The sequence below is a fragment of the Quercus lobata genome, chromosome 10, assembly GCF_001633185.2.
Source record: "Quercus lobata isolate SW786 chromosome 10, ValleyOak3.0 Primary Assembly, whole genome shotgun sequence".
Taxonomy (NCBI): Eukaryota; Viridiplantae; Streptophyta; class Magnoliopsida; order Fagales; family Fagaceae; genus Quercus; species Quercus lobata.
The window spans coordinates 35,627,630-35,654,001 of record NC_044913.1 but is presented as its reverse complement, the minus strand read 5'-3'; the positions used below and the strand labels follow the sequence as shown (position 1 = coordinate 35,654,001).

The following is a 26,372-nucleotide window of genomic DNA, read 5'->3' as shown; positions in this document are numbered from 1 at the left end:
CTTCTTGTTTATTTTGTAATAAATTTGCACGTGGTTTTCCCCACCTTGCTCTTGTTTTCTTCTTATATTACAAATAAGTGTGTTTGCATTTTATTATCTATTTCTTTCCCACATCATCTTCATCTTCCTCTTCCTCTTCCTCTTCTTCTTCTTGGATATATATATATATATATATATATATATATGATGCAACCGAAGAAAGGTTGGCATTTTATTAACAACTCACTAATTAAGTACAACACTAGACATACAACAGTTGCAGATAATAAACAACTTCCTCTTCCTCTTTTTGGATATATATATATATATATATATATATATATGTATGTATGTATGTATGTTATAGCTGTTGTAATTGTTGGGATAATTATTAAGAACAATGTAACATATATATGAGTTTAAAATAAACGAGGTCATTTGGTTCTATTATATACTCTTTCATTTAAAAATGATTTAATCAGCTATGCCACCCAAAAAATTAAATTAATTCCAATCAGCAGGCTGGCTGTCATGCCAATCCATATTGATATACGGACAGCCTCGTGAAATAAAATGAAATGAGATTGTCTTTCCCTCTTTTGCACCGAACAATTTATTTCTTTCGTAATCACTCTTGTATGCTACCTAAGATTAAATTCAGATACTGATAACACCTTGCCGCTTTCTCCAATTTGACACAAGAATATCTTGATTTTGGCCTGTCCTTGGGATTATATACTCAAAAATGATCCATTGTTTTTCTAAGAGTTACCGGTAACATAATTTTAAGAATTTTACTCCGGGATAAAAGTAACAAGCTGCAGAAGCTAGAAAATTAAGTAATTGAACCAGCTTGAGCTGATTTAGCTTTCCATGATCATTGATAAGATGCACTATACACAAAGGAGGTTGGCTTGTTGCCAGCTACATCAGATGGAGTCTATAAATAAAGAATGAATAAATATGGTCGAACTCACGATTTTAGTTGCTTTTTCAGGTGTGTAAAGTGTAAAAATGTGTGCATTAAGGGGCATGTAATAAATATTACTCATATATATGTTGCTTTTTCAGTTGTGTAAAGTGTAAAAAATGTGTGCATTAAGGTGCATGTAATAAACATTACTCATATGCTATTGATAAATTAGTGTTTATTTGTATGTAATAAACACTATCTATAAATAAATATATGAAATAAACACCATTCGGAAGTAACATCATTTTACAGATAGTCGTCAAAAGAGATATCTGAGTTTATACATTGGAATAGGGAATAGAAACAAGTGGGGTATAGTAAATGTACAGCATTATGTTTGGTTGTAGAATCTGGCAACCCAAGGAGCAAGCTCAGTGTTGTGAGGTGTTCTTGGGTTGGCAGAATAATAATCAGACCAATAACATGGGGAGAGTCTATCAGCAAAGTTTCCATCACTATAAATGCAAAAAGGTAGCCAATCTTCACCCCCATTCATCCTCCTCTTGCGTTCTCTTGGGTAAGCCAATGGTGCCTGTACATACCTGCATTACATCAATGGCGGCAATAAGAATGAGAAGAAAGTGTAACCCGTATCAATATGGTATATGCTTTTTTTCTTTCTTTCTTGTTTCCTTTTACGAGTAAAAGTCATATCATCAAGTCTTAACAAATACCAGGCTCAAGTACTACACAACCTGTGTTTAAATCTAAGAAAATCTACTTTCTCAAAAAAAAAAAAAAAAATTCTAGCAATTACTAATGCTTCTTCAACTGCTCATGGCAAAGCATGCATCGTACAAACAATTGTTACAAGTCAACACTATTATATTTGGATATGTAAAGATGACAATAGAAGGGTGAATCCATATGTAACGGTGAAACTAATACAATATTTAACATTTATCATCATCTTCTTCTCTATCTTCATCTCCTGCAAAGTGAATGGACATTCCAGACACACATAAACCAGTCTCTATATTTCCTAGTAAAATATTTCGTATGTTCTGTATGTAACCAACCACCCAAAGAATACATTTACCATTAATCATTCACAATTATAAACAAATAATAGCAATCCCTGTCCAAACATTCTGCATGTTCTTCTGTATGTAACCAACCACCCAAAGAATACATTTACCATTAATCATTCACAATTATAAACAAATAATAGCAATCCCTGTCTAAACATTCTGGAGAACTGATACGCTATGTTGCACGGACACGGACACGACATGGACATGGGGATACGGCAATTTTTGAAAAATTAAGGACACGACATGGTGGGGACACGGCGGTTAAATAATTAATTAAATTTTATATTTAGGCATATTTTTAAATATTTTTAGACATAAAATAAGTTTATGTCTAGAATTTAAATTATGTAAGAACTACAAATAAGTAAACTAACACCCAAAGTAATACAATAATACACATAAAATGTTTAGAGTACAAACCATAAAAGGATAACAAGTTCAACATCAAACTAAAAACATAAAAGGATAACAAGTTTTAAACTTTCAAGATTATCACAAAACAAAAACATCATCCTACAAAAACATTTAACTGGCTTATCAACAGTGACAGTGAGAGTGGGATTAAAAAAAAAAAAAAAAAGAGAGAGAAGCTTAAAGAGGTAGGACATGACTCCGAGAGAGAGAGAGAGAGAGATCGGAAGGGACAAGCATGGCGTCGACGTCTATGGAGCTCGCCAATTGGCCTGATCTAGCTCCAGCGAGAGACAGAGGGCAATGGCAAACTTCTTAGGCTTCTTGTTTTAGGGTATATCACAAAATCAATGGTATTGGTAAGTCCATCTGTCAAAATCTGTGATTTCCTTTTTTTTTTTTTTTCACCGCTGGCATGTCGGATGTGTCGGAGAAGTGAGGAAAAAAAGAAAAAAAGAGACACTTGCTGGACACCGGAATCCGATGAGTCGTATCCGTTCCAGTATCTGACACCGACACAACGCCAAAAAATGGCGTGTCCGTGCAACCTAATTGATACGTTTGATAGTATGTTTATGTCTATACACCTTAGATTAAAGTCTCTTCCTTCTCTCCACCCCCTCCACTTTCTTCTCCTGCATAGTTATGTTAAAACTGCTACAATAATTAATACTTAAAGTTGTTGGGGTTTATGCCCTAACATCCAATTTATTGACATATCATAAATAATTAAAATGTTTAATTATATGAGACTATTTATAAATGAAATAATAGGACATTATCATAGTTCTTGAGATGCATTGTATGTGATTTAGTCACAGAAGATATAAATCACAAGTTCCTTGTAAACTCAAAATATAATTCGTAGTCGATGATGAAATTGGGCGTTGAAGAGTTTGCCTTGATCATGGAAGTGAGAACTTCTAGTTGATGTGTTGATATGTCTTAAGTGTTAAGACATTGAATTGGACTGCTGTGAGATTAATTATTCAATCAACAACTGTCACCTGAATGATTAATCTCACGACTTCTAATTTCATAGACTCTCAATCTTGAAAGTATAGTGAACACAATCATGAAATGTAAGTTACTTTGATATATTAGAAATGAGATCTAATATTGACGGTCAAAATCTCAGTATATTGGGTAACCACACATACTATTGAGGGAACACATATTTTCAAAATGGAATCCATAATCTCTTTTTATAGAAACATGAAATATCCCCTTGAGATAAGTTTAATGAGAACTGGTTATTCAGGGCGTTCACTTTAGTAAGGAGTTACTAAAACTTATATTTATTGAAATCGGATTTCAATAAATGTGAATAACTAAAATATTAAACCAGGTACTCAAGAATAAAATAGTTGTTTACAAAGTGACAGTTTATTATGATTTTGTTCACTATGGATATTTCATAAAAGGGTTAAATGATATCATTAGAGATAAGGAATAGAGTGCAATTAAATTTATATAGTGATATTAAATATAATTAAAGATAATTTTGGATTTGTCAAGAATTGACAGATAAGCCTAAGGCCTATTAGAACTAGATTCTTATTTGTTTTCTTTGATCCCATCTTAAACCACAAACTAAAGCCCAATTGGGAAGGCCCAAAAGGCTAACTTCATTAGATAATCCTATATATAAGGAAAGAAACATATAGAATTTTCAGATGTATGAAAATAGTGTGTATGTGAGTGTAAGACACTCTCTTATTCTCCCTTGAACACATACGTGTAAACTGATTGAGAGACCACTCTTCTCGGGCACCATGTGGAATTGGGATGTTAATTAAAGGTATTCTCAAGTCTGGTTTTGAATTTCACTGCATCAAGATACACTTTCTATTCTTTATTCTATAATTCAAAGTTACATGTTATCTCTCATGAATGAAGTAGATCCGTGATTTGTTACTTCCGCCGTGTATTTTGTATGCAATACAAAACCAGTTTTTCTAACAAGAGCATCCATATCTCTCATGAATGAAGTAGATCCGTGATTTGTTACTTCAGATGTATGAAAATGGTGTGTATGTGAGTGTAAGACACTCTCTTATTCTCCCTTGAACACATACGTGTAAACTGATTGAGAGACCACTCTTCTCGGGCACCATGTGGAATTGGGATGTTAATTAGAGGTATTCTCAAGTCTGGTTTTGAATTTCACTGCATCAAGATACACTTTCTATTCTTTATTCTATAATTCAAAGTTACACGTGATCTCTCATGAATGTAGATCCGTGATTTGTTACTTCCGCCGTGTATTTTGTATGCAATACAAAACCAGTTTTTCTAACAAGAGCATCCATATCTCTCATGAATGAAGTAGATCCGTGATTTGTTACTTCCGCCGTGTATTTTGTATGCAATACAAAACCAATTTTTCTAACAAGAGCATCCGCATCAGTGGATGCAAAAATTTTGTAAATTTGCACGGAAAAAACCTACTTTTTCTATTTTACATTTCAATTTTTGCAAAACACCTACATCAATTTGTCTATTATACACATTTATTCAAATAAAATATTCATCTTCACCCATCATCAACCCACCCAACCACCATCACCCTAAAACCCACTGATCAAACAAAAAATTAAACAGAGAGGTGATCAAACAAAAGATCGTATTGGTGAGTGATTCGTACGGTGAGTGATTCAAAACTGATCAAACAAAAGATCAAACAGAAAATCCAAAACTGGTCGGTGGCGGCTTGTTGGACTGATCGGTGAGTGAGAGTGAGGGACCAGAAATAAAAAGAGAGAGAGGTGAGAGTGAGAAGCTGAAAATGAGAGAGTGAGGTGAAGGAGAGAGAAAAAATTAGTAAAATATTAAATGCAAGAGTTACAGTAACTGTGCATATATGCATGGTTATTGTAGCACTCGTGCATTTATGCACAATTTTACACCCACTGATGTGGGTGTTTTTTTAGTCAAAATGTGTAAAATGAAGTGTTTTTTCTATTTTGTAAGACTTTGCATCCACTGATGTGAATGCTCTTAAAGAAGGGAATCCCACAAATTCAATGACAAACTGCCATAATCCATTCCTCACCAGAAATGTATGCCTTATCAATTTCCTCCGGCTCATCAAAATTGTAGCGCCCCCCCCCCCCCACCCCCCGCGCCACAAAAAAAAAAAAAAAAAAAAAAAAAAAGGGCAAAAGCTAGGCACTTCCTTTTACTTTTGCATAAAGTATAATTCACTAGATGAAATAGGGATGCCAGAAAACTCATGAACATTACTTATCCAACTCCCCAATCTCACCACCAAATTCATCACATCCTCAACATCTACAGTGCACAGTCACAATAAAATTAGTTCAAACCTGAGACAGCCACAAAATGATAACTTCAAACATCTCAATTGTCTTAAAAACACATCATCCGCCCTGTAAAAGTCAATTTTTTCAACTCTTACATTATTTCTTTATCAAAGTTCCACAAAGCCCATCATGTAACCTCCCTCTATTGCTTTAGTTGGAAATCCATTCAAGACTTCCACAACAAGGAAAAAGGATTACCACATCCCCCTGGCTGGAAAGCGCTACAGAAATTTAAAGAACCCATTGCAATTACTTTGGAAACTTTAAAAAGAGGTAATCTAATTTTTTTCCCTGAAAATTCTCAAGATGTGGAATAGCTTAAAATATTGTCACTGTCACCTGTAGTGTAGATATCTCAAAAGCCTGTTATTGTTAGGATTGTTAACATTTGAAAATAATAATATAGACAGCAGCACATCCTCCCTTACTTTTTGTATATTTCCATCAGGGTGTGTACAAGAGAGAGAGAGAGAGAGAGAGAGAGAGAAACTAGGAGTTTAGGTCTCTTGAAGTGTTTAACTAGGAATATGTTGTCTACATTTCGCCAATGAGCTCTAGTTAAAATGAGACATTTTACAAGGTGGAAGGTGAAGTCATGAGTTCAAGGCCACAAGTGCATGTGCGATTTCAATAAAAACAAATAAATAAGTAGTCTAAATTTCTACATTTGGTATCACTAATTCTTCATTTTATCTATCATAAATGAAACATTTTATCACCAAATTCCGTTGGATGTTTCCGTTTCAAAATATTAATGTCATATTATGTGCATCATTCCATGGGATATTTCCCTGTTCAAAATCTTAATGTTATTATATTATGTGTGTGTGTGTGTTGATGCATCAGTATAAATAACTCTCCACTATTCACTACATTACCATCCAATCAACCTTATTCTTCCCATGGAAATGTATTTGGAAGGTTAAGGTCCCTGCTAAGATTGCTTTATTGACATGAGCAACAGCTCAAGGGAAAATTCTCACCAGGGATAATCTTCAGAAGCATAACATCTGTCTTGTTGATTGCTGTTGTATGTGCAAGAACAGTGGGGAGACTACAGATCATTACTACTTCATTGTGCCTATCTGTTGGATATCCGGTCTATAGTGTTCTGTCAATTTGGGATTCAGTGGGATATGCTTGAGAGGGTAATGAATTTTTTGGCTTGCTGGACGGGGTTTTGGGAGACATCATTCTGTTGATGTATGGAGGGCCACTCCTCTTTGTTTTATGTGTACCATCAGAAAAGAGAGGAACAAGAGAAATTTTGAGGGGATTGAGAATTCGTCTTTCTAGCTGAAACTGTCCTTACTTTGTTTGCTGTATGATTAGATAGCTGCTTTAAGTAGTTACTTATTCTCTCCTCTAGAGGAGTTTTTTGACTACGTAAATTGTGTCGATCTTTGTTGTTTCCCTAGTATATTGCTTGAGTACACAGGGAGTTCTCTATTTAATTTTCAATAGAAGATTTTATTACCTATCAAAAAAATTTAAACAACAACCAAGCCTCAGTTTCAAAAAACATTCTCTATATCCTTTCACTGAAAAAATATGTATATTTGTTAGTAAATTTCCTCAGGATCTACCTTTACCATTGTTAACTAGTAACAAACCTTACCTTATTCCATCAAGCACAGCGTCCCAGCAGAAATGAGTATGACCAAACACATGACATGCAGATCCACTCCCCTGGATTCCATGTATAGACCTTATCCGAACCTCAAGATAATCCGAGCCAATAATTTTTGGGAGCTTGGGATAGAATAGCATCCTCTTCTCTGGACACAGCTCTTGCCTGAAGAAGATGGAATGCAATCAATTACGTGCCACACAGAAATTATAGGATGCTCTATTCACAAAACAACATAACTAATCTGTAGTTGAGGTTCAGGGGTTACTTGGGAATTTTTATAGTTGGACAAAATGCTCTATATTCAGGATGCTCAAATTTCCAATACAGTAATGCTACTAAAAATTCACAAAGCCACTGTGGCTCAACCAACATGGCTCTGGTTTTTTCGACATAAAGTTCACTTCATATGGCATGAACCATTTGTATTCTTTTCTTTCCTTTTGGTAAAGACAGAAATGAAAGGGAAAAAATGGGCAAAACAATTTGCAGGAATCTTTAAACAAAGCCAAGATAAAAGTCAAAGTACAGGAACACACCATTGACACCCGATACATTCCAACCACCAAAACCACCACCTTTCCACCACTTCCTATACAACACCAATTTAGTCTGCTTCACCACCACCCACTACTGCACCACACCATATCAACAACAACTACTACACCTCCGACTTCCACCAATATTTCCCCAGACATTGCTAGTCACAAGCAATATAGCAATGCCATCACTACTACCATTAATGCAGCCGCTACTATCTTCATCTTAACCAATTCCACAAACTCTACAAGTTCTTTGGGTTTCCTTTGCTAGTTTGAGTATGTATCAACTTAACATTATTTAACTGGAACTAGTGAAAATATTGAGGCCCTGTCTCAAGTGCTAGAGGAAGTTAGGAAAAAAAATTTTGGCCATTTAAAAACTCATTCGAAAGAATCCTATAAAAAGAAGAGCTTGTTGGATATGGAGAATGAAGATGCTGTAGTTCAAAATTTTTACTTAAAAAAAAAATAAAGAAAACCATGGATGGTTTTCCTAGAAAATTAAATTAGACAACCATGAAAAAAATATTTAAAAAAGAAGAATGTAAGACAGTTCATCAGCAAATGGCTAAGTTCTTCTACAGCATCATTAGATTAAGCTCAAGGCTCAAGCCACCTTCTTACCACATCATTAGGGAGAGTTCTTGAAGAAGTGCATGGGACATTAGATATGCTTCACTATAGGCAAGAATGGAAGAAAACAGGTGGCTCAATTATGTTTGATGGTTAAAAAAAGAAAAGAAAAGGAAGATGATCTATACTCAATTTTCTAGTGAACAGTCCTAATGGAAGCATTTTTCTTACACTTGATATTACACCTTAGAAATTTCAAAACTAGCTAAGATGAAGTTTGAGAAGCTAGATGACATTGTAGAGAAGATTGGAGATGAGAATGTCATACAATAGTGACTGATAATACTGCCGACTATAAATTGGCCAGGGATTTAATACAAAGAGAGGAAAATAGACAGATAATACAACCAAGTCCCAACTATAAATTGGCCTGAGATTTAACACAAAAGAGGAAAATATTGATTTGGACTCGTTATGTCTCTCATTGCTCAAATGAGATCCTTGAAGATTGTTAGAATAATGATTAAGTGATTAAATTCATTATTTCCTAACAGCTTAACTTTTTGGGACAATCAGTAATTTTTTTTTGATAAGTAATAAGGATTTATTGATAACGAAAAGAGAGAGACACCCAAGGACACAGGAAGTATATAGGGGTGTACATATCAAATACAGAAATTACATAAATCAAGAAAATCCAAAAAAGAAGAAAAATGATGGTTTCTCCATACTGAGAACCAATCCAATAAGGTTCAGAAAAAAAGAAGCTTGAAATCAGGCATAGAACGCTCATTGTTTTCAAAACACCAACTATTTCTTTTCTTCCAAATACATCACATCAAACAATGAGGGACAACCATCCATATATCTCCATTGTGATGGCGACCAAATCGACCTTGCCAGCAAGCAAAAAGCTCAACAACAGACATTGGCATAACCCAACAAACTCCAAATAAACCAAAAACCATATCCCACAACTCCAGAGCAACCAGAAAATGAAGGAATATATGGTCAATGGTTTCACTGTTACACTTGCACATATAACACCAATCCAAAATGCAAACCTTTCTTTTCCTTAAATTGTCAATTGTTAGACATTTCCCCAAGGCAGCGGTCCAAACAAAGAAAGCCACTCTAGAGGGAATCTTCTGCTTTCAAATGCTTTTCCAAGGGAAAAACTGATCACTGCGGCCAAATGCTTTTCCAAGGGACAATCAGTAATTTATCATGGTATTAAAACGAGTAGTCTTGAGTTTGAACCTTGCCTACACTATACCTTCTATTTAAAAGGTTAAAAATCCCACATGTTGAGGCCCACACAAGAGGAGGGTTAGAATAATGGTTTAGGGATAAAATTCACCATTTTTTAATAGCTTAGGCTCTTGAAACAATTGGTAATTTATCATAGATTTTGAGAAAAAGCTTAAGGGCCATCAAGTGACAATTGCAAAGAATAAGAATATTACTATAAACATACATTCTACGACTTTGTGTCAAACTTGGTTGAAATTTTTCACTAGACTGAAGGATTTGATTAGCCATGTTGTTCCATGGTTTGCAACTGATAACACATTGGCCTCAACCCTTGCTTTCTTATTTGATTAGAGGGACAAACACCAATGCTTCGGGTTTTCTAGTAAAAGAAAATTTTTTGACCCACCAATAAAGTCTACAATTGTAACTAGTAAGTAAATTCAAGAAAATGACAACCATAAACATCAATTCTGATGATTTATTTAAATGGCGAATAATATAAGATTCTTAAAAGTTGGTCATAGTTACAATCAGCAAATTTTCCAACTATCCAATTTAAATGAGAAGGAAACTAACTGAAGAAGATTAGATATCAGAAGAGTGATTAACTGACCTGGGAACAAAGTGAGAAAATGTAATTATTTGGCTACAAGTCCCCTGGATTTCCTTGACCACATTAAGACTCTTTTCATTGATTGCATCAAAGTACAAAGACAGGGAGGTATCTCCATTTGAAAGTCCCGCAGGCCACTTGCATGCATGAAAGTCCTTACATGCCTACATAGAGAATCAAAAGGATGGGCACAAACCTATATTATAATTGAGGACCTACTGCATTATAAAGAAGTCAAATTGAAAACCCAAATGATGTAAACCAAGTAACCAACAAATAATGGAGATGGATGGATATGCAAAGGAAGTAAAACATCCCACAAGAATATCATTCTGAGGTTTCTACGTGGAGTGCTGCTATATATGTGCTCAAGATTTCAACATACAAAAATCTATATGCTGTCATTATAAATGCCTACATGAAATGGTTTGAGTAAATGGACATGATATCATGTTTTAAGACAGAAGTGGGTGCCAGACACATCAGTTCCAAGATTTTTACACCAGGTGCTGCTATATATGTGTTCCATCAATGTAACATTTATAATTATGCGTGTTTGAGTGGCTGCAAACAGACGAACCATAAACCATCAAGAAAACGTTACAAATATATGTTCATATTTCACCTACAAAAATGAACTTATATTTTTATCAGTCACCAAATAGTGCACTCAAGTGTCCAACAACCAACTTCAAGTGGAATAGTGTGAAACAAATCCTAGCCTCTAAGGCAATTAATCACCAAATAAACTGGGGAAAAAAAAAAAAAAAAAAACCCTACAACATAGAGTGATGAGATTCATCATAAATAAACATAACTTTGTGATCAATTTAGTGTGTACTAATTAAACAATCCATTCAAATGTCCAATAAGTTTTGGTAAAAGCACGCTTAAGCACAAAGCAAGAAGCACCAAAGCTCCAACGCTTTTCGCCTCAAAAGCAAGGCGCACTTTTTTTCCCTTTATTTATTTATTTATTTTAAATTTTCAAAAGAAATAAACTAAAACTGAATATAGCCATAGTATCTTAACATTATTGATATAAAGTATAAACCACTGATTTCATATATAAAATTCAATGTTACGGTGTGCTACTATACACTTCCCAACCCCTCCAACTTTACAAATTCTATAAGACCCATTTGGGACGGCAATCACTCCACAGTCCACCATTGATTTTATATTGACTAATTCTTATAAACTGATACTTATTATTAAGTGATTACATTATTAAATAATATTAGTAATTAGTCAAAGTGCATTATGGCTACTGGAGATTCAAGAAAGGGTATTGATGGAAGTATTCATATTTAGCTGATCCAGAAAATAAAAATGCCTTGAATCGCAATTTTGTGGTAAAATTGCAAAAGGAGCGGCTTATATAAATGTTATATGAATTATATAAAATGTTTTATTTCAATATATACGATTATTTGATCACTAATTGTTGTATTTCCCATTTATAATTATTTTCAAATTTATCAATTTTTTTTTTTTAAATGTGTGCCTGGTGCTTTTACCAACACTTGTCCAATTACTGTTCCATTAACTAAAATGAGAAGAAAGGTAAGAAGACAGCAAAATTTACACACCATGCTACAAATATAAAGCCTGTAAGATGCAAATCCATTATCTATGAGGGCCCAAACAATCTAGGAATGAAATTCTTTTATCTAATACACAACTAGTTAGGCATCATGAAAGTGTGCAGAACATTGCCAGTTCAGTTTAGTCATTTTGCAGTAGGTGACTCTTATCAGTGAAAACAAAAGGCCTGCTGCTCTGCTAAGAGAATAGGAACCCACATCAAGCATTACTATAGATAAAAATCATAAAGACCCTTACTAGGAGGAAGGGAAGTGAATCACCATCTCCAACGATTGAATGCAGATGCCAGTTATATCCTTCTCTCGATCAAAGCTCTGCAATAAAAGGGGGTCCGTCCACACATGAATTCATAATTAAGCGCCACATGGAAAAGTCATCAATGTTATTGGAGCTAAAAATTGCAGAATGGATGCAAAATACACACTAATAAACCAATCACCTCATGGTACCAGGAGAACAAAGGAATGATTCCCAAGCCATCTACAACCATAGGATTAGTCTCAACTCCAAGTACTCTACATGCATCAAGCAATTTATTTAGCTTTTGAAGAGAATCGACCTGAAAACACAACTTTAAAGGCTCAGATGATTATTTCCATAAGCATTGAAATATCATAAAAGGAAATTGAAGAGCAAGCTTTAACAGGAATCAAATTCTGAAAAAGATACAACTAATATCATTGCTAAGCATTGAAAATTGAGCAAGAGCCAGCACTAGAAAGATCAACTTTCACTGTCTAACTGATAACAGAAGATGAAACCATATAGTTTCAGTGAAAGGTCAAATGTATAAGATTTAATGAGAAAACTAATAAAAAGAAGAAGAGGGGTGGGGGTGGGAAGAATATAAATAAAATTAGGGCTTTTGATAGAACAAACAGCTTGTCCAAAGCTCAGGTTCAGATTATTAAGATTCTCCTCCAGAATTAATTAATAATTAAGGAAGCTAAGCTTAATTTTAGAAAAGGCTGACTTTTCAGATCAAGTTGAACCTGAAGTACATGAAAGTTAGCTCTCTTACACACTCCAACATGAGAGTAATTAGAGTCTTCAGTAATAAGCAGAATAGTCTTTGCTCAAGCTAGGATTATCAATAAGCTGCCTCTGTGTTTATTTTATTTTATTTTAATGTAGGGAACTTTCTAAACAACGGCCCTTTGGACTCGCCTTTAGCTAGTAGAACCTACAGGCAAATGACCCCACCTGTAGAACCAGTTGTAAAGTAATCCAGGAGCATTCACCACTGATGAGCTAAGCAGTTTGTGCTTATGCCCAGGAGCACTGCCTCTGTTTTTCACCAGCCTAAAGAATCAAAACTCACGCTTTACGTTCTTATTTCAATCAATTAACAAGCCAAACTAGAGCAACACAAGGCCAACAGAGCTTATGAATAGTTCAAAAAAGGATGATACAGTGACATTACTTCTTAAAAAGAAATGTAGAAGAAATGAGACACTTTTCAGCACAAAGTTCACAAGTTATTTAAAGCTGCTTATGATAAACAGTTGAATAGCTTCTTGAATATCTTAGCCTTGAAATTTCAATAAATGACGGCACAGCTATTAAATCATAACATGCAAATGAACTATAGACTAGGCAAATGATAAACTCCATTACACTGTTGACCATGATTAGGCACTGTCAACCCACCATACTTTAACAGGGCCTTTTTCTTTTTAATAAATCAAACTTCAACAGGGTTATTAAGCTTAACCATAGCAACTTGATCCAATATCAACCAAACTGAGCTAGAGTATCCAAACATTGGCCCCACTTGGGTCACCTCATTGACAGATTCAAACCTGTAATGTTAAGAAATTATTTAACTAACCAATGATAACCTGAGAAACCATCCTGCGTGCGTACATTCATAAATATTCAAACAGAGAGACAGATATAAGCCTAGTACATCTCAGTATGGAATAATTGAACATAACATATCAAGAAGAATTTGAAGGATGCGAATTTCTAGGAAATAAATGATGTTTCTTACATAATCTTCTCCTTCCCGACGGCACCAAAGATCATGGTTTCCTGGTACGTAGAAGACATGCTCAAATCTATCCTTCAAAAGAGACATAGTCAAAACAAAATTTCCGTATATTTCTGCCACATCACCAGCTATGAGAATAACATCTTTCTTGTGCCTCACAGTAGATATGGACTTCACCCATCTCATGTTCTCTGCATAGTCTGTGTGCAAGTCAGAGAGCACAAAGACACGCAAGCCAACAGCATCTCTAGAAGTTAAAGGTAGTATTTGAGGCCGTTCAATGAAACCCCTCTTTATGTCTGTTTTGTATTTGCTTAATGCAGCAATGTGTTTAGAAAGATAGTTCAAATTCATGGGTTTTTGAGATACACATGAGTAAGAAGGGATGAACCTCATTACCATGTGGGGTGTGAGAGCCAACCAAATTCCTTCAACCTACAATGCTGCAAGCAATTGTACTTTTTTTTTTTTTTTTCAATACAAACAAATAATTAATCATTGGTATCTGTCATAGTTTCTTAAGTTGGAGATGAAAGCAGGATTGAATCATTAATTACATCATATATAATAAATCATTAACAGATTCACGGAGAATTCAGATATTTGTTAATTTTTTTGTTCTTTTAACTCAATTTTTTTTTTTTTTTGGGAATTAACTAATTCCTGTTAGATTAGATTAGATTAAGATTGGATGTGTGGGTTACAGTAATCCATTAACTAATACAAATTTCTAGTAAAGAACTTAGACTCTTGTAGATGTCAATGTAACTAACTATACCCATTTTGTTTTCTCCTACGAATTTTAACTCAAACTTGAAAGCAAGACCAAACATATAAACCTACGAATACATACTTAATACTTTAAAGAGCTTAGCCAATAACCCACCAAATCAAATAAAATAAACTAATTTACAATTGGCATATTCAGAATTTATAAAAAATCAAAAATTGATAGATGGTGAGAAATGAGCGAGTACCTTCTTCACTATAATCTCCCAAGCTTCTTTAAGTCTTTGCAGAATCGTTGAGGACTTTTTATTTATTTTCTTTATTTTATAATTTCATACCAATGAAGATTTTGTTTTGTTTTGGAGACAGCATAAATATTGGATTCTGAGAAGATCCGTCACACGAGGTTTTGGGAGGTAATGTGCGAAACAGCAATGCAAAAGAATTGTATATAGTTAGGCAACGTTCGAAACAACCCATATTAAAAAGATGCCCCATAGATCTCGAGTCTTTAAGACTCGAGTTTTATGCGAAAAAAATTTCACCTATAGTGGCGTTTTTAAGCCTTTCAGTGACGTTTTAAAGTTCTATAGCGGCGTTTTCCTAGAAAAAATTTTCTTAAGTACAGATTTATGGAGTCCTATAGTGGCGTTTTTAAGCCCTATAGTGATGTTTTATAGACCTATAGCGGCGTTTTTATTCAATTATGGAAATCAAGTCTTTAAAACTCGATTTTCAGCTTAATTTTTTTCCACTTTAAACTAATACACATACAAATCGAGACTTAAAAACTCGATTTTTTATCTTGGAACTCGAGTTTTAGACACTCGAGATGCTAGTTTTCAATATTGTTTTGAAATGTGATAATTAACTAAATTTTTTAATATTTATTGTTATTTAGAAAAAAAATTCAGGTTTTGGGCAGACTAACCTTGTTCGGCCTTTCTATGTAGTAAGTTGGACAATGTTTGAAAGAATAAAGGAAAATAGCATCTCGAGTTTTAGAAAATCAAAATCCACTTAAAAACTCCACCGTTAAAGACTAGGGTGGACATATTTTCTACTGGCTGAGGTGGACAAAATTGCCACCTGGATCTCGAGTCTTAAAGACTCGAGATCCTTGTATTTTTAACCAAATTTTATTTAACCAAATTTATTTAATTTATTTTGTGCACGTGAAGTTGTGTAATGTTATTTTGTGGATCTCAAGACTTTAAGACTCGAGATCCACAAAATAACATTACACAACTTCACGTGCACAAAATAAATTAAATAAATTTGGTTAAATAAAATTTGGTTAAAAATACAAGGATCTCGAGTCTTTAGACTCGAGATCCTCAAAATAAAATTACCAAGTAAAGATACAGCACTTCACGTGCATTAAAAATACAAGTAACTCGAGTCTTATAGACTCGAGTTCCACTGGGAAAAATTATTTAAACAGAACACTCTTAACACTCAGCTCGTATAACACACTTTCTAACACTCTACACAGCCTTCTCACCCAAAAACAAAGCATCCTCACTGAGTCTCTCAACCTCACTAACTCTTACCCTCACTAACTCTCACTCACCCATAACTCCTACACCACATTGCCTCTCACTCTCACTCATCACACTGCCTCTCGCACTGCTCTTCCCTCTCAACAAATTGATATCTCAGGTAAGGGTTTGCATAATTTGATTGTCATTGTAGTTGGGTATTAGTTGTCTATGGGTGTGGGTTAAAGAGTTTGACTAATTATTTTGTACATAGTTGACATAACTTAGTTAATTTACCAATATTGTGTGTTATAGAAGTTTGTTTTGTTAGTGTTAATTTTTTGAGTATTTATTTGCCTATTTTGTGTGTTACAAGTTTTTTTGACTTTATTCATCATTATTTTGGGTATGAAATGGATAGTGATTGAATGGAATGAATGGGTATCATAATCATACTCCTGAAAGTAATTCTTAAAATGTAGTGACCTACAATACATGACTGTATAAGGAATTGATCATTATTAAAATAAAAAAAAGTATAAGAATTGGTCATTTTGGAAACAATTTGGTATTTGGAAATGACATTTGAGAATTATTTGATCTTTTTATGTTGATTATGTTAGTGGAAAACTAAGGCTTGTTTGAAAGCTAAGAAATATAAGTTTTATTTAGAATTGTACGGACTATGGTAAAGGAATTATGTGATATCATTTGTTTTCTGCCTTCGATGAAAATCTTAACATTGGAATTGTTATCATGACTGAGCCTTATGAATAATCATAAATAGTTTAGAGTAATGCTCATACCATGTTTTTAACTTGTATTATGGTATATTACTTGCCAAGCGATGGTCTAAGGTTTTGAGTATGGTAACTTATATTTATGTTCTAGAGTCTGGATCAGAACCATATGTTTACATAAGATCTACCTTAATTAGTTTGTTGAGTATCAATAGGCGACTCCAATGTTTTGCAACTAAGGTTGGGTGGTTATTGCTGTTGTCTGGAGCTGTGGGCATGTACTGGTGAAATAACTGGATGGTTCGTTAGCTTTAATTGTCTGTGTGTGTTAGTTGATTAAATTGTGTTCTTGTTATCAAAAGGTACTTTGGTCTTGTTAATTTAATATGTTTTGTTAATGCTACATCATCTTTGTAAAGTCTTCTCTTGTTCTATGTATTTTTTAAATATATATATTTTCCTTACCTTTTATTTTTCGGGGTTGCTCCACTAGATATGTTTCAAATTTGCTTCTGAAGCCAAACTTAGAACCATGGGTACCACAAGTTACATAATGGCTATAAAACTAATAATTACCTATGAAAATTCTGACTTGAATATGTTCAGCCTTAAGATCGCATTACTTTTTTTCCCCCACTTTACGACTATGTGATTTAACTAACTAACATAGTAACTTGACTTGAATAGGTTCACAATGCTTGAAATTGATATAATCCTATACCACGGTGGTCCGCTTAAGAATGTCAATGCGAACAAGGGATTGTCATTTGAAGGGGCGGGTATAAAGACCTATTATACCCAAATTAATCATAGGTTGAAGACCCTTGACGAATTGAAGAAGATTATCATGGAAGAGTTGTGTGAGAATCCTGCTATACACAACATACAAATTACTTATCGTATGCCAAACGAAATCTTGAAGCACCGGATTAATTACAAGTATATGGTGATAGAAACAGACAAACATGTAAAGATTATGTTTGACAAGTTGGAGAGAATAGTTGAAGTAACTAACATTGAGTTGTACATACAATTGGAGCCGCGTGCAGTTTGGGAAGAGGATATCCAACAAACGACCACAAACTTACAGGTTACGGTTCCAGATGCTCAATATGAATATTCTACACATGTAAAGGATGATTATGTTCATGCCGATAGTGATGTTCATGTTGATGGTGATGATGATGATGATGATGATGATGACGACTATGTTGATGAGAATATTGCCATTAACGGTGAAGATTTTGTGGATAGAGATGAGTATGAAGACACAATTGGCAGAGACCTTGGGGACTTTAAGAGGGACGTTGATGACGATTAGACATTGGATGGTAGTGAACCTTATGCAGACAATGTTATTAGTGTTCAAAACATTACGAATACAATCCCTGCCTAAGCACCTCCTGCATTGTCATTTTCTGCAAATACTTAGGAAAATATGGTTGATCTTTCACATATTGATATGTCATTTGTGTCTACTTGGAGAGAGGGGATGAATTTGTGCAAAGGGTTGACTTTTGCCAATAAATAGGAGGTGAAGTGCGTATTAACAATTTGTGCCCTTAAGGAAAGCAAACATTTTACGATCATTAGGTTGACGACGAAAAAACTTTGTGCGAAATGCGTGCATGAGTCATGCAAGTGGTATGTCTGCGCAGTTTTGAAGCCCGATCTCCACCAACTATGGATGGTCACCGTGTATGTGAGTCCTCACACGTGTATACCGACTAGGGTGCGAAATGATGGTAGAATGATGAGTTGTAATTTTATTGCATCAGACATCCATAAGAAGTTATGTGAGAATCACACTACCCCAGTTAAGCATCTCAGATCTATGATAGAGACGAAATATAGTAGGCAGAAACCTTCTTACTACAAGGTATGGGATGCGAAACAAAAGGTGATTGCGAAGATGTTTGGGAATTGGGAAAAGTCTTACCAAAAGTTGCAAAAATTGCTAATGGCATATATTGATCAAGACCCGACTACCCAAGTATTCTATCGTATCACATCCACCGATGAAGATGACGTCGTATTGTTGCATTATGTGTTTTGGTCTTTCGGTCCATGCATATCAGGATTCAAATACTGCAAGCCAGTTATCAATATTGATAGGACCCATCTGTATGGTAAATATCAGGGAAAGTTGTTGGTCGCAATGGCAACTGACGCTAACAACAAGGTATTCCCTCTCGCGTTTGCTGTTGTGGATTGTGAGTCAGAGTCTAGTTGGAGGTGATTTTTACAGTGCCTCTGAGATATGATTGGCCACGTGATACCTAAGGAAGGCATTTGCATAATTTCTGACCGACATCTCGGTATCAAAAACGCCATTGCAAACTAGCCTAGAAGGGATGATGGAAGTACACCAGTATTTCATAGATATTGCCTTCGACATGTTGTTAGCAACTTCAACACCCATTTTCAGAATTTAACTCTAAAGTCAACAGCGTTGAAAGCGGGATATGCTAGTCAGGTAGTGAAATTTGATGCCATAATGAAGTCCATTAAGCAAGTGGAAATTGAGGCCATTAGGAATAAGAAGAAGGTGACGGGGAAGGATGGCAAGGAAAAGAATCAAGATTATCTTCCATAAACATACCTAATGGGCGAGTCTGTGGATATGTGGAGCCAGTCACATGATGGTGGAAGACGTTTTGGGACAATGACAACCAATATATTAGAGTGTTTCAATGGTGTACTGAAAGGTACACGAGGTCTTCCTATTGCCGCATTAGTTGAGTTCACTTGGAACAAACTTGTTCAATATTTCCACGACCGGCGCAAAGAATACCATTTTGAGTTCTCAGAGGGTAAGAAATGGAGTGAATATGCCTTCTCCATGTGGGATGGAAATAAGCGTAAATCTGAGAAACATTATCTCAAACCATTAAGCAATGAAAAGCTGATATTTCAAGTAGTTACCCAGCTCAACACGTGTAGCGCAGGAGGGGGAAACCACAGTTATGAAGTTCGGTTACAGGAAAAAACATGCAGTTGTGGGAAATGGCAAAACATAGGGATCCCCTGTTCACATGCAATTAGAGTATGTGACTATTTACATATTGATTCGACCACATATATTCACCCATGTTATGGTTTGAACAATGCCCTTAACACTTATGAGCATGCATTTGTGATTCCAAAGTCACAGTCGTTGTGGAGGGATCCCATGGGGCCAAAGTGGTTGCCTAATCCAGCATTGTTGCGGGCTAAAGGTCGACCAGTGAAGTCGAGAATAAGGAATGAGATGGATGGGGTGAGGAATAAGGATCGAGAACCGGGATGGCGGAGGGAGGATGCAGATTTGATAGAGAGTCAACCCAAGTAGACATGTGGATTGTGTCATGTTTCCGGGCATAACCGCAGAAAATGTCCGCAGTCCCGTGGCGCTTCCACAAGCGGTCATATTCCAAAGTAGGTAGGTAGATGGCAAAAAGTTATGCATCGGTTAAATAATTGTTGTTCATTCCATGTTTACCTATTGTTTACTATATTGTCTCCTAACGTGATTACTCTATGTTTTTCAGGCATGCTTCCATGGATGACGTTTTTGTCATGCGGACCGGCGATCTTAGGAAAAGTGACTACGTTGTATTGGCTATGTGAACTTTTTGGTTTTTGTTGAATGTACTTGTAATTCTTAATCCAATGTACCTTTATGAAGATTGTGATTTGAGTAGTATGGTTAGAACTGCAAATTAAGCGTGGTTGGGCATGTTTAGAATGTTGATATTAAGAATGCCTTTTGCTGCGATGTAAGTGCATTTCCATTGTAAAACCCTGTTTATGCAGAGACTGTAAAATTTTCTATAGTTTGGTGCCTATTGAGAGCACGTTTTGATGTAATTTAAGTGCATTTACATTCTTGGCTTCTCTGCCTCTCAATGACTGTTTATAGATTACATTCTCAGCAATTTCCCAGTTTCTGCTTTACCTATTCAACAGTTTTGTATGTCCAGGGGAGTGAAAAAAAAAATTTCCCCAGTGGAACTCGAGTCTTTGAAACTCGAGTTCCATTGGGGAAATTTTTTTTGCCCAAATGCTCTGTTTAGGCCGAGAGCCTACAAAAACAGAGCATTTGGGGGTAAAAAAAAATTTCCCAGTGGAACATGAGTCTTAAGACTCATGTTCCACTGGGAAATTTTTTTTTACCCCCAAATGCTCTGTTTTTGTAGGCTCTCGGCCTAAACAGAGCATTTGGGCAAAAAAATTTCTCAGCTGGAACTCGAGTTATTCTAATTTAGATCTAGGACTTTTCTTTTCCTTTTCTTTTTCTTTTTCTTTTTCTTTTTTTTGGGGGGGGGGGGGGGTTGGGGGGTGTTAGAACCTAGCTTATGTGAACAGCCTCTGTGATAGCAGAACTCGTGTCTGCAAATTTGTATTGGGGCTGGGATTCCTTTGTACAATTGATCATATATTTTTCAATTGGATTCATAATTGATGAATATATGTGGGGGAGAGTAAAAGAGACAGAGAGGACAGGAAAAGCAGACATTTCACATGCTCTGCCCAATAATATGCAAGTGGGGATCTTTTGGCCAAAATAAAAAAGTGGGGATCTTTGGTATTTTATATTTCTTCAATGGTATTTTACAGGAGGTCCCCAATTTATGTTAATCAATACAATGGAGCTAAAGTCATGTTATTTTAGCATAGAAAAAATTTGGATATTACTATCACTAGATTTCAGGACAAATCCCTTTTCTGTTTATGGGTAAGTAAAATCATAGACCACAAAAGCAACAATAACCATGGCTGAATACTTGAGTCTGAAACTGCTTATTGTTATTATTATTATTTTTTTTTTTAAAAACACCCAAGCTTATCTGCAGAAATCATTGAAACCAAGATGTAATCTATTGAAGCACACCTATTGGATAAGGATAAGGATGCTAATTTAAATACAACAGATAACTTTAACTCAAATCAATTCAAGATTAGCTAAAAATATAGGAACTCTCTTATGCCATTTATTAATTTTTATATCTTTCAAATATCTTGTCTCTTATCTCCCGTAACATGTAAACAAATCTGTGTATAAATGAAGGTCAGTCCCAACGTTTTGGGTGTGGGAGCACAAATTGCAAATGTTACAACACTTTTTGGTTAGTTTATTATGTTCTGATATGTTCAACAGTTTGGCCGAGAGAAAAGAACCCAGAAACCCAAAACCTAAACTTAGACAATAGCTATAGCAAATCATGCAAAACCACTAAATCATCAACTTGTAGAACAAACCAACAAATTCAAACATGATGCAAAACCAATTACATCAAATTCAATCATTTTTTAAAAAACACAAAAAAAAAAACCCAAAAAGATCCAAACCCTAGGTCAAATCATGAAATTCATAAATCTAAAATTGGAGAGAGAGAGACAGAGGAGTCTAAGAAGCAAAAACGAGAAAGCACTTAGAAGAAAGAGAGAGTACCTTCGGAAAAGACTATACAAGTACACAACGCAGAGCCATCACACAACTTATAATCTAAGCAAACCAACAACACAACAGTAATAATCAAAGCTAACAAGAACCCACTTTGCACTATGGAAATCTCATGGTCAATGAGCACATTAAGTGATTTGATCGTTATATCCTAAAATGGTGTGTTGGAACTTTCATATGATCAGATACCATCTAATAATGACTTTTTCTCATTCATTTAAACCGACCAACAAATACCAACTATGACCGATACAAGCAGAAGCAAAAATGGTCCCTAATTCACATATATCCTGCTCAACGAATTACCAAATGCACAGAGTCAGTAAAAAACTATAGGAATTCCAGACAACCCATTGGTCAAAATGGAAAACATTTTTCTTGTTAGTAAGCAACTCTTTTTGATGTATGGGCCTGCTCCATCTAAGGGTGATGATTTCAGCTAAGCTAAACATAAAATTTTTCATTCCAATTCCCAAAATTTTAACCCTTCTTATTCTCTCAACAAGCTATGAGCAACTAAAAGGTGAAAAAACCTATACAACATTAGTCCTACAATAACTCACCCATAATGTTCCAAAACTTTATAGCATTTCCAATTAAACATTTTTCAATTACCCCATATTTAATAACATAAACAAACACACAAAAAACTTTAAAAACTATCACAATAGATGAACCAAAATTGGAAATAGCATACCCAATAAAGTAAAAAGAAACAAGCATAAAAAAAAATGCATATATGAATCAAGCTTGCAGATAGACATACCTGGCGCTTGGTAAGCTTTCTCCTAATGGCCCTAGTCTTCTTGGGACGCAGATCGAGTGGCAGGTACTTCTTCTTCTTGTAAGCTTCTCTCAGAGCCCCCTTTTGCTTCTGTGAAATCATAGTCAAAACCTGCGCAATAGACAGCCTCACAACCTTTCTGCATAACCAAAAATGAAAACCCAAATCAGATACAAATGGTAGTAAAAGAAACAGAAGAAGAAATGAGAGGAGAAAGTGAGAAAAGATTATTAGGTGCAGTGAATCTCTATTTCTTTCATGAGATGTGCTACCACTAACACTGAGCTACAAAAACCCAAAATTTCAAGAACCCAAAACAGAAAAGAACTCAAATTTACAATACCCATCACACAAATCAAAAAATCGCATAAAGAAAAATAAGAAAAAGAGAACCCAGAACCTGAAAAGAGAGAGTACGAACGGCGGGCTACAAACTGTGCGCTACGAACGGCAGGCTACGAACGGCTTGAGAGTGAGTGAGTGAGTTTGAGAGTCAGTTTGAGTGAGTGAGGTTGAAAGGGTTCTGTCACTTTCAAATGTGTCGTTTGAAAGTGCTTCTGATTTTTGTTTTACTGGTTGCCAGAAATCGAGTCTTATAGACTCGATTTGCCGTGGCTCCAAGTGGAATTTTTGTCCACGTAAGGAAGAATAAAAACAACGAACTCGAGTTTCTAAAACTCGAGTTCTAATTAGATCTTGAGTTTTAGAAACTCGAGATGCTATTATTACATATACTTCTAAATCCGACCAACTAACAAAATTGTTGCCATATTGAGTTTATTTAGCAAGGGTGTTCTCCGTCACACAGTTGGATTCGGGTTGACGACACCATAGAGTCAACTGGGTGATTGAAGTAGAATTCATCGATTTTATCGCCACCTTTTTCAAATATCTGTTTGGATACATAATATTGTTGAAAACTGAAAACATTAGTAAAATAATTTTTAAATATGTAAATAGTGCTGTACAACCTATTTTTAATAAAAATTTTACTGAAAAAAGAGACTTGTGAGTCCCATGAACAATGCACGAGACCCACTGATAGACGCATTCTTCAGCTAGACGCAAATGTTGATACAAAACGCTCTATCCAAACGTATACTAAGGCTCTGTTTGGATAGAACTTATTTTGCTGAAACTGAAAACTGAAAACACTGTAGCAAAATAATTTTTAAATGTGTGAATAGTACTGTGAGACTCATTTTTAATGAAAAAGTTGCTGAAAAGTGTAATTTATGGGTTCGTGAACAGTGCACATACACACTGTTCATGGTCAAAAGTTGCGGCTACTGTTCATAACAGTGATGAACAGTAGCATTTTAGCGTCACAAAAAAAAAAAAAGCTGAAACGTAAACGTGAAACGCAGCTTCAGTGGATCCAAACACACACTAAATGTTTTTGAGTTTTACTATTATCATTTTATTATACCAAATTGGGTAAACTAATACCGACACAATCTATTTTCAAATCATTTTATTTTTGGACCAAACTTATGCACAATACCTTAAGTGCTGTTCATAAAGTTCCTCTCTTAAGATTCTACTATATGACTACTTAACTTAAAAAATACACTTCCATTTATGAGAAAAAAGTCACATGATAGAATTTTAAGAGAGGAATCTAAGGAACAGCACCTAAGTATTATATATAAGTCTTGCTCTTTATTTTTATACCACACGACATCATTTTGGTCATATCTACATTTGCAACTGAGAGCACTAGTATTAGTGGTGCTAAAAAGCTATATTACTATTTTTAGCACCATCAAATACCAAAATGTGGCTACATTGGCAATGCCAAAACTATATTTTTTGGCTTCACAGCTATAATGCACATCTACTTTTGACTGTGCACGATAGCTCATGTAAAATATATATATATATATATATATTATTAAATGTTATGTTCCCCTTGCTTTTTAATAAATTTTTTTTTTTCTCTTTAATTTTTTTTCTCCGTTTCTCCTCTCTGCTTCGTTTCTCCTCTTTCTGCCTCGTTTGTCCTCTGTGTTTCTCCTCTCTCTGTGTTGTCCTCTGCTTCATTTCTCCTCTCTGCTTTGCTAGCTAGCTCACCGACCCACAGACCCATCTCCCCAAACCCATCCAGTCGAGACCCCATCTCCCTAGACACATCTCGTCGAGACCCCATCTCCCTAAGCCCCATCGACGATCTGTTACCCAAGCTCCATCATCGTCGAGTTTGTGCTGGATTTGTGTTTGTGGGCTGAGTTTGTGTTTGTGTTTGTGCTAGGTTTCTGCCGAGTTTATGCTAGGTTCGTCTTTGTGTGTTGAGTTTGTGCTAGGTTTGTGCTGATTTGGGATTGTTGGGTTTGTGCTAAGTTTCACACTGGTAGTGGAGGTGGTGCCTGAAGATAGTGGTGAAGACAGTGAAGAATAGAGAAAAAATAATAAATAAATAAATTATTTATTGTAGTAGATATATTATTTTATTATGTTGAAAGCTAAAATAAAACTACTGATGTTAGATGTTTTATAAAGTGAAAAGGTAAAATAGATAAAGTAGTTCTTTGTAGTGCCAAATAACTAAAAAAATAACTCCATCAATGTGGATGCTCTAATAAGTGTGGAAGTTTGGACATAAATTCCAGGACGCTTTGCTGAGCTGAGCCATTAAATGGAGCATTAAGTGGTAACTGTCAAAGGTAGCATAGCATTATTAGGCTTGTGTTGGTATTGTTGGGCCAACCTTGCCCTACAAGAGTGAGTTGGTAGCAATCACAAATAATTGATTATTCTATAAATTAGTTTCCACACAAATTCCAACAAACTTTCTAGATGGATAGCTTCTTGTAAAAGCTTTGAAAAAATTAGTTTTTCTTCTTGGTTTATGCATTCACATATTTTGAAGTTCATTTAAATACAATTTGCTATTAGAAAGATAGCATCGAATACTTTCCATTGATTCCAAGCTTCGGTTGTTTTGGTTTGACTATCAATTTCACGACATCTTATTTTTGTCCTACATTAGATCATGGCTCGTGATTAGTTCCACCATTATCCCAATGGTGGTTAATATATTCGGACGATCAAATCTTTGACTAAATTATATGTCCTAGTTAGTCAGGGTTTTACTTTATCAAAGCAAGCTCAAGCTAGGGTCATGCTTTCTACTACATACTTGACCATTCGATCAATGTAAATTGAGTCTATTAATAAAACCTCATCCATTGGATTTTCAAGAATTGTAAATCAAGCTCTTCTAGGGCCAAGATAAAGAGTTTTTTTTTTTTTTTTT

The 26,372-nt window shown here is 35.0% G+C and overlaps 1 protein-coding gene and 1 long non-coding RNA gene across 7 annotated transcripts; one reads left to right on the top strand and one right to left on the bottom strand.

Moving 5' to 3' along the window:
- Window positions 1-1,184: 1,184 nt before the first annotated feature.
- Window positions 1,185-23,649, bottom strand: LOC115963286. 6 transcript variants are annotated; one of them, XM_031082244.1, is made up of 7 exons: window positions 23,517-23,649; window positions 23,099-23,255; window positions 12,383-12,502; window positions 12,204-12,257; window positions 10,336-10,499; window positions 7,342-7,518; window positions 1,185-1,494 (listed from the first exon to the last, which is right to left on the bottom strand). In XM_031082244.1, exons 2-7 carry the CDS (start codon window positions 23,216-23,218, stop codon window positions 1,284-1,286), a joined length of 846 nt encoding a protein of 281 aa, XP_030938104.1. In that variant the 5' UTR covers window positions 23,219-23,255; window positions 23,517-23,649; the 3' UTR covers window positions 1,185-1,283. The 6 variants fall into 6 exon arrangements, with proteins under 6 accessions (XP_030938104.1, XP_030938100.1, XP_030938098.1 ...); XM_031082240.1 differs by lacking the exon at window positions 23,517-23,649 and adding an exon at window positions 13,937-14,136 and having other exon boundaries at window positions 23,099-23,187; XM_031082238.1 differs by lacking the exon at window positions 23,517-23,649 and adding an exon at window positions 13,937-14,379 and having other exon boundaries at window positions 23,099-23,177.
- On the top strand, window positions 14,989-15,647 carry LOC115963287. The gene is made up of 2 exons (XR_004085780.1): window positions 14,989-15,071; window positions 15,580-15,647. It is a non-coding gene; the product is annotated as an uncharacterized LOC115963287 (long non-coding RNA).
- Window positions 23,650-26,372: the final 2,723 nt, after the last annotated feature.

What these genes read in the sequence shown, in the direction of transcription:
- LOC115963286 (XM_031082238.1), bottom strand. Translation starts at nt 14,338, where the DNA reads ATGGTAATGAGGTTCATCCCTTCTTACTCATGTGTATCTCAAAAACCC. An exon ending in TTTTCTCACTTTGTTCCCAG is followed by an intron (nt 7,519 to 10,335) that starts GTCAGTTAATCA and finishes CATCTTCTTCAG; the next exon opens with GCAAGAGCTGTGTCCAGAGA. An exon ending in GCTGTGCTTGATGGAATAAG is followed by an intron (nt 1,495 to 7,341) that starts GTAAGGTTTGTT and finishes GATGTAATGCAG; the next exon opens with GTATGTACAGGCACCATTGG.